Raw genomic sequence first — 11,907 nt, forward strand, 5'->3', positions numbered from 1 at the left:
GATTTGACAACTAGTCCCAGTCTCACCTGTATACTGTATGTAATCTGTGCGTTTGAGAGAGAATAACGTCAAATAACTATAGCATAAAATAATTCTGCATTTATAGACAGAAAGGGCAACATAATTTGAAGCCCCAATTTTAATATCTCTTTTTTTAAGTCTTTTCAGCACTTTGTATTGGTTTATGGCAATATGGTGTTTAGGAAACTATCCAATGGGCTACACAGGTTCAGAAAAAAGTATATTTATATCATATATATATATATATATATATATATATATATATATAGTTATTTGAAGCTTAAAAAGAGAACAGTACACACTTGCACACATGAAGATAACCACAATGTCAGATGAAGTATCCGTAGGCCAATGAGAAGACAGAATCGTCTTTTTTTTTTTTTGTCCCCCCCCCATCCACGCTTTTCTAAAGATAGTAACTTCAGAAGAACACTTGACCACACTGATTAAGAAGAAAAAATAAACGACTATAGAAAACAGTCAAGTCTAAAACGGATAGTTTAGTTTATAATGCACATAGTTTGGGCTGCTCTTTGTACAGTATGTTTGTACAGTGTGTATGCATGTGTGTTTGTGTGTGTGCGTGTCGAAATGGGTAAAGGGCTCAGATAGTTGGTATAGTTTACAGTGGACTGTAAACAGAGACACATTGATCATAGAGCGGAGAGAGTGAGGAAACAACCGTGTCCATTGATCATCCATTTTTCTCCTTTTGTCTCTCCATCACTCCTAATCCTCTTTTTGAGCTCTCTCCCTCTGTTCTTCCCTCTTCCCGTCCAGTTTTTTGGAGGAGATTTGGCAAGGTTTCTCAGTCCTGCTGAGAATTCTCAGGGTCCTTACGTCATCAGATCGCATCCCGTTTAATCTGTTTCAGACGTCCGACGGCTGGGAATGACCAGATCGGCCGTGATTGAGTTCAATAAAAAAAAAAAATTTAAAAAGGAAAATGTATAAAAGAAACCCTTGATGCTTTTGGCCGGTTGCATTACTGTGCAAACTCACGCTTTTTCAGGAATGTCCACGCGGAAGGTGCTAGGAAATCCTTTTGCGTGCTATAGGGCAAAAAAACAGGAGAATGTGAATCGTTAAAACCATTTTCCCAAATTGAGTTTGATCTCACAAGGAAAAGAATCAGCTACATTTATCCATTCACCACAAAAACATCACTGTTATATTTTGGACAATTACATAAAAACATAAATCAGATCATGGGTTTGAGTGAAAACTGTATAAACGATCTTTTGTGTGATTATTCAGTCAAATATTGCATGTAAAATGCATCTTATATCGCACATCTTGTGCGGTCCTGAAATAAAATATATATATTATTATTTGTGTGTGCGTGCGTGCCTAATGGTTGGAGAGTCGGACTCGTAACCCAAAGGTTGCGAGTTCGAGTCTCAGGTCCTGCAGGGATTGTAGGTGGGGGGAGTGAATCTACAGCACTCTCTCCCACCTTCAATACCATGACTGAGGTGCCCTTGAGCAAGGCACCGAACCCCCAGCTGCTCCCCGGGCGCCGCAGCATAAATGGCTGCCCACTGCTCCGGGTGTGTGTGTGTTCACTGCTGTGTGTGTGTGTGTGTGTGTGTGCACTAAGGATGGGTTAAATGCAGAGCACTAATTCCTAGTATGGGTAACCATACTTGGCCACATGTCATGTCACTTTATTTATTTATTTTTGGAATATAAAAACATAAAAAAATGCAATTATGCAGATAGACTAGAGGCGGGGCTTGGGGATATAAGATCCATCATGTCTGGAAGAATACAAGCACATGCACACTTAGTCTCCGCCCACAGTGTACACTTGTCCATGCTTTAGTGCAGGAGTAGTCGGTAATGGTACTGCATTAGAACAAGATGCTGGATGCCTCAGCGGCTGTGAGCGTACACTACCACAGTTTGCATGCTATAATCAGAGGCGAGGAGGCAGGGCGCTATGACTGTCACAAGTGTGATTACAGTAGAGCAGCGGCATATGGTGATTAGAACAGACATAGATGGAAAAACACAGGGAGATAATGTTGGATTTTGTAGGATGTATATGAAAGCTGAGAAATAACCACTGCCATTCCATATGGCATGCTGTGTATTTCTGTTTATTATGGCATAAACGTGCTGCATGATGGATACAATGGCTGAAAATGTCATCATCATGATTATGTGAGATGCAGAACCATGTGATGTTGTATAGACATTCCATGTGTCTTACATGATTATGATGAAGATACATTTCAGCTTAAGGAAAAGTCACAGCACAAAGTATGTGTTATGTAGGTTTGGATGACAAATTAGTTGCACATTCAGCATTCATGAGCCAAATTTGTAATGGTTTTTCACCAGTGACTTCAGATGCTTTGGGGAGAATTTAGAGGGCAGGGAGAGGACAAAATGTTGGACACAACTCCACAAATTCACTCAAAAAAAGTCCTTTATTGATATGTCCATATATTACACATGTATTGTTTTTGTTTTTTGTCATTTTGCTTTTGAAGGAAAGGGGAAAACGAATTGGAAAGTGAGAGAATAGGTCAAGAAAGGGTGTTTTGAGAAAAGAGATTATATATATTTTTTTATATATAAATAGTTCTATACAAACAGAGTCAAGGGTTAGATTTGGAAGAGATGACGGCAGTGGATCAGATCTGGGGGGGGGGTTCAGAAATCGTACATTTTGAGTGAGTACTCACACAGATAGTTGGGTTTGTAAGGCGCTCGGGTGCTTGGTAAGAGTGTGTGTAGCTCGTGGCGTGTGAGCGTGCCGTGGTGTGACTTGTCTTTGCCGAACGTAGAGAATGATCTATCATCGGCCCGATTGCACGCATCGCCCGGAACCATGCTCTCCTGTACCTCAGTGTCTGGCACCGCATCCATTCCTGGGACATGCAGGTTGCTACGGTAATCTGCACCCTGACGACTGTCGCCAGGCATGAAGGAGGGCATCCAGCATCGGTCGGAGTGACCCAGAGCCTTGCACTCTTCAGTGCAGTTGGAGAAAAGATCTGCTCCTGTAAAAGACAGAGGAACGATGAGAGGAACTATTACAATATATATATACAATATATAATTAAAGGTGTTACTATTTTTGCAATATTTAAAAGTATAGTTAAAGCAAAAATTACATTTCTGTCATCATTTACTGGTGTAAATGTTATTCCAAACTTGTACGACTTTCTTTCTTTTGTAGACAGAAAGTAATAGATCCATGAAATGAACAAAACAATACAAATAAATAAAAAATAAATCAAACTATCTACAGATTTAAAATGACATGAAGCTGAATAAATGATGACATTCACTTTAAGCTTACAAATCTTAGTATTAATTATCTTTATTACTGTAATTATTACTTTTCTAAGCAGTTGGAGGCACAACTTTTGCCATATCTATGTCCAGAATATATATATAGGTGATTATAATTATGATCTCTAGCCAAATGCAGGGAAGTTTTATACATGTAAGCACCGCTGGCATCTCTGTTTTTTTTTTTTGTAATGTTTCAGAATATCTTTGATATAAAAGCAAAATGACCATGCATAATGCAAAAAATTAACTAAATCAGCATGTGCGTGGGAGCATCAATGCCACCGTGTCCATGTTCCGAGATCTATTTAGCAAAAAAATGTTTTGTGGCGGCTACACGCGTCCTCACACCAAAATCTTCTACTTTCACTTTATCTGCTGCTCTTCTGTGTAACAATCCAATGTCAACAGTAACACAAAGGCAAAATTACTATGAATTATCCAGAGCGCGGAGTCTGAAATTATTCATATTTGAATGGAGATGATTATTTAACCAGACAGATTGTGAGCTTTTTATTCGTTTTATAATCAACTGCAGTCATTGTCAGGCTTCAGCAAAGCACGGTAATTGACAGGAAGGCGGCCCACTGAAAGAAGGATAGTTATATACACAAAACAGTGAACTCTCCAGCCCTTTGTTTCTCCCTCCCTGCCTCTCCATGTCCCTCCCACTAACCGATATTAAACGAATCTGCTGTGATGTTTTCATGCTGTTAAATTCACCGTGTCTCTCATTTGCCGGTCTCTCAAGTCCTTCGTACAAACACTAGGCAACGCAACCAAAACTAACAACACTGGGAGAAACCGTCCTCCAAACGCACAAGCTCACACATACACACCCTTGCTTTCTGACTAATGACTACACAGAGCATGATAATTAGCCAGTTTCAGAGGAAAAGAACGAGAGCGGAGCTTGAAAGGGAAATAAATGAAAGAGAAGGGCAGAGAGCAGCGTGGCGTCACACTGAACTCTAATAAAGGCCTCTGGATTCAACCCCAGCATGAGATGCAGTGATACAGGGAGCTTGGAGACCAATTCAGAATTTGGATGGAGAAAATGACCACATTAATAAAGAAATCACAGTTATGGCTTAGTGGTTATGTGCTCGACATCACAATCTCATGGCAATTCATATTTGTGGCTAATTTGTATGAATTTGACATGATCTGCTTACGCCCCAGTGATAGTTATGTTCAGGGATGGACCTTCATGCTTACTTTTTGTACAACAATTCAGAACTATTTGTTTTGGTAAATTGGTGGTTAATTTGTATACTCTCATTTGTATGTTTTCATACGATCTGTCTTAGTGATGGTTATGTTTAAGGCTGGACCTTCATGTTTACTTATTTCTAAAAAATTATTAATTTCTGCAAATTGCAAATTAGTGGCTAATTAATATGAATCTAATATAATTTAATTTGTACTTGGACTTTCTTGCTTACTTTTTGTACAACAATTTGTCACTACTTCGTGGCTCATTCGTATACTGTCTCATTCATACATTTTTGTACATCTGTTTATGCCCCAGTGACAATTATGTTTAGGGTGGACCCCCACGCTTACTTTTTTCAGAAAATAATTTTGTACAATAGTTTGTAACTATTAATGTTTTGCCAAATTGTTGGCTAACTCATATGAGTTCGATATAATTTCATCTGTACTTTTTCATGTGATCTGCATACTCCCCACTGATGCTTAAGTGTGGACATTAATGCTTACTTTAATTCTAAAAATCATACTTTTTTTGTACAGGTCACACTGAAATATCCACCTTGTAAAATACTTGTATTTTCCTGTGAGGTTGGGTTGGCTTTAACACATTGAGCTTTGGTGCTCATGCAGAAGATGCAAGTTTGAGTCCACCACATGTTCCTGGGCTAACAACGTTGTTAAAAACTTGTCATTTCCCTCTATTTTCATTTTTTTCCCTTTTTTTTTGTAGTGAATGGTAGGTATCTTACCTGTGGGTCCTAATCAACAGACTAGGAACAGCACTAGTAAAATATATGCTAAGCTTAAGATCAAGGTAAGGGATATGAACGTTTGGACTAGGAGAAAATGTAGAGTAGGGATCAGAGTTAAGCCTGGTTTACATTGACGCATTCACCCTGGCATGCACCATCACATGTGCATGTGCACTTCACAGCATTTATACCTCATGTGCACTGTATTGCACAATTTTCTACTAAGGAGTGTTATTTTTATTCAGTAAACTGTAACAGGCAATTTCACAGTGCAGGCAGAAACATTGTGTTTTAAAATTATTTGAAGTCATTCTCTACCTTAAAAAGTCCAATACAGGTCCATCTGCTCAACCAACATTTGGATTGCTGCATACAAAAATTGCAAGCACCCATTGATAACACTGTTAATGTGCAAACCTTTTTCAGTTGTGCAGATGCATCAAGCATAAACCTGAATATGGGTTTGAATTTGGATGGGGTTTAGACTATGTTTATTTGACAGAACTCTTGTTCCAGGACCAACAAAACATGATCCAGGAGCATAGTCTGCAAAATAACAGTCAAGGTGAACAGAATAATATGGTATGGTGTGATCTATTATTCAGCACCCACATGCCCTGTCTTAATATATTACATGAAATATTAAACTCCTCATTTTTTAAATAATATTTAAATCATATTAGTTCTTTTATCATACTATCACTATTAAATAAGGTATTACTATGTCATTAGGTGTGCTGTGCTAATGTCTAATGAGAACATTGTTTTAATTGGTAAACACTTGTCAGTTATTTTGTAGTTTTTGCCTCTGAACACAATATCACTTTCTATCCTGTTAGTGTTTTTAATAGACTAAAATTGAAGTGCTACATGACGCCATATTTTGAAACGTGATATTTCATATACTGAAACAACATTATAGTAATGAGATCCAGCAGCTTTAAATACCTTTACTGTAGAGTTGGATCATATCAATATTGTCCTGTCATGTGACACTTCCTCAAAATTTAATTTTGTGCTTATTTATTTATTTATTTTATAATTTCCATACACTGCACTGCACTGGAAGTTCCGGTGGCTACAGAGGCTAAATGCGAAAGCAATTGTTCACAATGTCCATTACAAAGAGCCAGGTCCTTAATAATATTATCCTTCAGAAGGTTATATAACTTTGGTAGGAAAGCAGCAGCAGCACAAAAATCTTTAAGTATTAGCAATGAATTTGGTGAATTCTGTGACATTTTGTGGCATTAATTGGCTTATTTCACTTTAAAATATTCAATCTTGTTTGATTAATGTACAGAAATCATTGTGATAATATAACTAGTTTTAAAGGATGCATGCATCAGTCTGTAAATTGTTAGTCCCTCACTGATCTATAGGCCTAAATTTCAATCCTGTTGTGTAATAAATAATCTAAATAAAATTATAAAAAAGTTATAATTGATTAAAGTACCTTGGCCTGAGTGTATTTCTGCACATCTTCTATATATTTCAATACAATTCTTTCTTAAAATACAAGTATATTCATTTTTTAAAAAGTTACAGTGTTCCATAAAAAGAATGACCCATATAAGAGTGAAAGAGTAGGAGCAGGTACAGTGATGTACCAAGGTTAGATTCAAACAGGTACAATGAGGGAGACCAATTTAAGAGAGACCATGTGAAGTGAAGGAAAAAGGCGGTGAGGATGAAAGAGAATCTGTAGGCTGGTATGGGATATTTGAGACAAATGTAAAGACAAAGGCTGACCGAGGAGGAGAGGGAGGGGGCGGATGCATGTCAGGCCAATCTCTCTAATCTCTAATTCCTTGTGGCAGAAGCTTTTTCTGAGTGAGATCAATGGACAAATCTGCCCTTCTGATAAACCTGAACGAGTGTGTGTGTATTCATGCTTAAATGAAAACACAGGGTAATTATGTTTTATTAATGTAGAACTGTTGTAATGATTTGCATATAGGTGACCAGGAAACATGTCATTAGCTTGACTTTGGAACCTGCAGATATATGCATAAAGTGCTGGAGATGAAATAGACTGACCCATAGCTCGGAGCTTATTAGTATCACTATAGGGGACTCTGAAAGATGATGCAGCATTATTTAGTGATCAAAGTGTCTGGCTATGTTGTGCACAAAAAAATCAGCTTGTTTGTAACGGCTCTTTCATTTACTGGACAGTACAGAAAATGCAAGATAATTGGTGATGAGGCTTTCTGGATTGCGCGTATACAGTTAGTTACCCTCCAGACATAAACACACTAATGGCAGGACATGATACACCCAAGCCTGATCTTTTATCACTTATAGGTTGCTCTTTTTTATTTAAATATCAAATCATTTATCAAATCTGCCTCAAATTTCTTAGGAGGAAAAAGATAGTGTTAACAAAGTAAGAATAGAGCTATAAAATGCTAAAAGATACTTTAGTTCATCTTGAAATCTTTGTTTTTGATTGCAGACTTTGGTGTCTTAGTACGTCTAAGCAGTTTTTGACATTGCTGAGATCGCTTCTGAAACCCTAGAGGAGGCATATGTGAGATTACCTGAGAAGCTTAAGCAAAAGTCTCCAGTCTATCATTGCTGTCAAGGATAAGCAAAGTTAAAGAGATTTCTTATGTGATTCTTCTTTCCTACGTGCTCCTCAGTACTTCTAATCTTACAGATGCAACATCTGAACCCACACTCGGCTCACATCTCTGTTGTGAAATCCATAGATCACTTCCACAACCTATCCACTTTTTTATTTCTCCATTACATCAGAGTGATATATATGGACAGAGATACACAGATGCATAAATCTTGTTAAAGCAGGGCTCCAAGGCCATTGTGACATCATCAATATTAAGTACACAGATAAACCTGACTGCATACAATCAAACTCAATGTAATTAGAACGGCGGCCTCTAAATACCCCCACCGAGAGAGCAGACGGAAGCTCACAGCGTGACGTTCACATCGATATCATAGTCACACGCAGAGACTCGTGTAGAACATGTAGGACCTGATACCGTCTGATCTGACTGAGGTCTGCTTTTGTAGGAAAAACACCCTGTGAATAACTCATTAAAGTACTAGACTGGCATGTCCTGACGGAAATACTAGTGCTTCAAAAACAGTTTTAGCATAATCAAGGGGTAGAATAATATCCTGATGTAGATTTAAACCATCATATCCTGGTCACTAGAACAATTTTGGTGAAGATTGTGAATTGATGGAGGATATATTTATGCAAATACTGGAACATTGAAGCAACAAATTGGACAGGATTTTTAAGTTTTAAATACTGTCACAATTGTGTACACAGAACATCTTTGATTTAATGTATTGATTTGGGCAGGATTGAGATTTCTGTAGCTTTTACTCCCATTTACAACCCATTAAAAGCTTATATATGATAACATTTAAACCATTAATAAAGTTACAGAGAAACTTAGCTGTAGTATTCAAAGCTCAAAAATTGAAGGGAAACATTGTGAAAAAGTAATATACCGCAATCACAGATGTTTCTATACAAACAGGATTAGAGTTCTCAGAGGACCCTGAGTTAACAGCAATGGTTGTGGAGGAAAAACAGATATTTTCAATTTGGACAGGATTTAAATCGCAAAGTATGTCTGTGAAACACAAAATGACCATCCTCAGGGAAAACAAGTCCTATTCGAATAAGGATAAAGGTTGAAAACTATCTAGAAAACAGAGTTTAAATGCAGTCATTAAATGGTTCAATCTGAGTTAAATGCCGAAATTTGGGCTGATAGTTCACCATTACTGCTCTTTGGATAAAAAGAACATGACAATGCAGCATCCATCATGCATTGCAAGCGGTAGACCTCAAGGATTTCATGATTTTTTTTAGCCATCAAGAGAAATGTGAGCTGTCAGAATAATTGTGTTTAAAATCTAACAGTGATATGGTTCAGCAAACTACATTTGCATGGTTCATTCCATTGTTCTGCAATACAATACATCCTTGCAATGACTAGTGTAGCAGGTTGTATGATACAGATTGACACCTGCACTTCACGGCCAATAAAGAAATAAAGAAATAAAAATATCTACATAATTGCCCATGAAATCCTATAATTGCAGACCTGTGTTCGATTAGATATTAGATATCCTCTAATGTATAGCTTTATTGAAAACATTAATGATCTGACTAGAAGCTGGACTCTGGGGCTACAGACATCTAGAAATAAAAAAGATGCTGCGCTGAGAACAAACACACTGACTAACTATAAGCTGTTCTCCATCAGGAAGTGCTCTGCATCCCACTGTGTGTGTGTGTGTGTTATTTTCGTCTCTTTCTGCTTCTCTTGCATTTTCTCTTCTGGAGACCTCATCACATCTTTTATCAATGGTGTGCAAAAGTATCAGAACAAAAAAGGAAAAACAGTGCCAAAGCCCTGATGAGCAGAATTTCCCTTCAGAACACCTGTCGTCGGGCTGACCAAAGACCTGAGCTCACATGCTGAGGACAAGAGTTTTTGCTAGGTTTGGGAAGAAACTTTGGTCATATTGTTTTGAAGAACAATCAGGGTGGGTTTTCATTCAAAATCAACAACTAGACATTGAAATCACCTACATGGTCACTGCTGTCGCCAATCTTGGGGAGTGACTCTACTAACTTTACAAACTTGACTATTTTTTAGTAATGTGAAGTCATTTAATGATGTATCTTTTCCAGAAACAAACGTTTTCTAATGAGTAGTGGTGTAGTTTGACAAAACAATGCATGACTGCTTTTTGTCACATTGTATTGAACACAGAACTCCATACTGAGCGAGGCAATAATCCAAAGAATAAACAGCTGTTTGGATGGATAATGTAAATGAATCATTTAAAAAATCCACTGATTCATTTGAGTTGTTGCATGGTATTTTCTGTTCTGTTTTGTGTAGCAACACATGCTAAATGTTGTTGTTCATGACCATATTTTCGACTGCATGTCATAATGTACATGTTTGGTATTTTAATTGTAATTTGATTGTATTTAATGTAAATAAATTATATAATCTGATATATATTTAAAAAGATATTGCTCACTGATAATAACTCAGTATGTAGCTACCTTTCGTTAGTTAGCTGTATACAGCAGCTTACTACTTTTTTCAAGAGGGTAACTTGACCGATTGAACAACTTAAAATTATGAATAGCTTGTAGCTACATTTTCCAATTTATTCCCCCAGCATTGGCTTTCACTATAGCTACAAAGTGTGTGTGTGTGTGTGTGTGTGTGCGTGTGTGCGTGCGTGCGTGAGTGCGTGTGTGCGTGCGAATGGAGTTGCTCTGATTGGGATCTGATAGCATTAAATTACAGGGACAGGAGTGATTTGATTAACTTCATCACCACACATCCCTCATTTACAGATCATCTATCTAGCGCTTACTCGTGTTAATCTAATTGTGCAATTTGTCACACCTCTGTCTCTTTGCAAACAAATGCCGATCTAACAGTCTAAATCATGGAAAAGTGCTTTTCTCTGACCCAAGCTCTTCTAGCTTTACACCTTATGCTTGTCTGAGAGACCCCAAGGCCATTTAAATAGCTTGAAAGACATACTTCACTTTAAAGTACCAGGCTTTTCTGATCATATAAGAATTATAAAGAAAATGTCAACTATTTTAAAACGTATCATTAAAATGTCACATTACTTACATCAGTGCATACACTTTTTATTCTAATTTTCATGAAAAAATTGGACAGAGATATGTGTCTTGAAAAGGTCAAATTAATCCAAACCCAAACCAGTGTTACTGAAGTGGATACCAGGCATAGTTTGTGGTTTTGATGAGGTCAAATGTACATTACAGAATTTGAAGAGAATATAATAGGTAAATATTTTGAAATTACTAAATTATTTGGTACAACTTTACAATAAGGTCCCATTACTTTACATTAGCTAATACATTATCTAATATTTACTAACAATGACCAGTATTTATTCATCTTTGTTAATAAAAGTACGACTGTTCATTGTTGGTTCATGTTAGCTCATGTCCATTAAATGTCATTAACAGATATATATTTTGATGTTAATAATGTGTTAGAAAATGATGAAATTAACATTAAATGAAATCATATGATGCGATTTCAAGTTTTCCTTTCTCTTTGGAGTGTTACAAGCTCTTGGTGCATAAAGAAGATCTGTAAAGTTGCAAAGACTAAAGTCTCAAATCCAAAGAGATATTCTTTATAAAAGTTAAGCGTCAACCACGCCTACCCAAAATGCCTAGTTCTAACACACCCCCACATATCTACGTCACTATGTGGATACATTAGCATAATGCCGCTCAAATGTGCACGCAAAGAAAGAAGGCGTGGTTTCAGGAACAGCAGTTAGTGTTGATGCAGCCATGTCAGGGAGACGCTGTGTATTTCAGTGCGAAAGCAAAAGCACTTTATTTGGACTTCCGGAAGTATATGCAATTAGGAATCATTGGTTAAGATTTATTTACAACAGAACAGCACAACCCAGATGTTCGAATTTGTACAACGCATTTTATGGACGACAGTTTTTTGAACCTAGAAGAGTACAAAGCTGGCTGTGCACAAAGGCTATTTCTAAAAAAAAAAAAAGAGGGTCAATTCCGACTTTGCTATGACAATCTGGC

General features: G+C 37.1%; 1 protein-coding gene across 3 annotated transcripts in view; it reads right to left on the reverse strand.

Moving 5' to 3' along the window:
* Nucleotides 1–289: 289 nt before the first annotated feature.
* The window catches only part of pcdh10a (protocadherin 10a), a 19,382-nt gene continuing 7,764 nt past the window's right edge, over nt 290–11,907 (reverse strand). Inside the window, exons 4-5 of one of the 3 annotated variants that reach the window (XM_016241024.1) lie at nt 2,875–3,032; nt 290–1,073 (exon numbers count right to left, since the gene is read on the reverse strand). In XM_016241024.1, coding sequence (XP_016096510.1) covers nt 1,020–1,073; nt 2,875–3,032 — 212 coding nt within the window. In that variant the 3' untranslated portion in view covers nt 290–1,019. Of the gene's footprint in view, nt 1,074–1,731; nt 3,033–11,907 lie in introns of those variants that run through there. The other 2 variants (XM_016241023.1, XM_016241022.1) reach the window with 2 other exon arrangements.

Source organism: Sinocyclocheilus grahami, unplaced genomic scaffold (assembly GCF_001515645.1).
Source record: "Sinocyclocheilus grahami isolate Dianchi unplaced genomic scaffold, SAMN03320097.WGS_v1.1 scaffold607.1, whole genome shotgun sequence".
Taxonomy (NCBI): domain Eukaryota; kingdom Metazoa; phylum Chordata; class Actinopteri; order Cypriniformes; family Cyprinidae; genus Sinocyclocheilus; species Sinocyclocheilus grahami.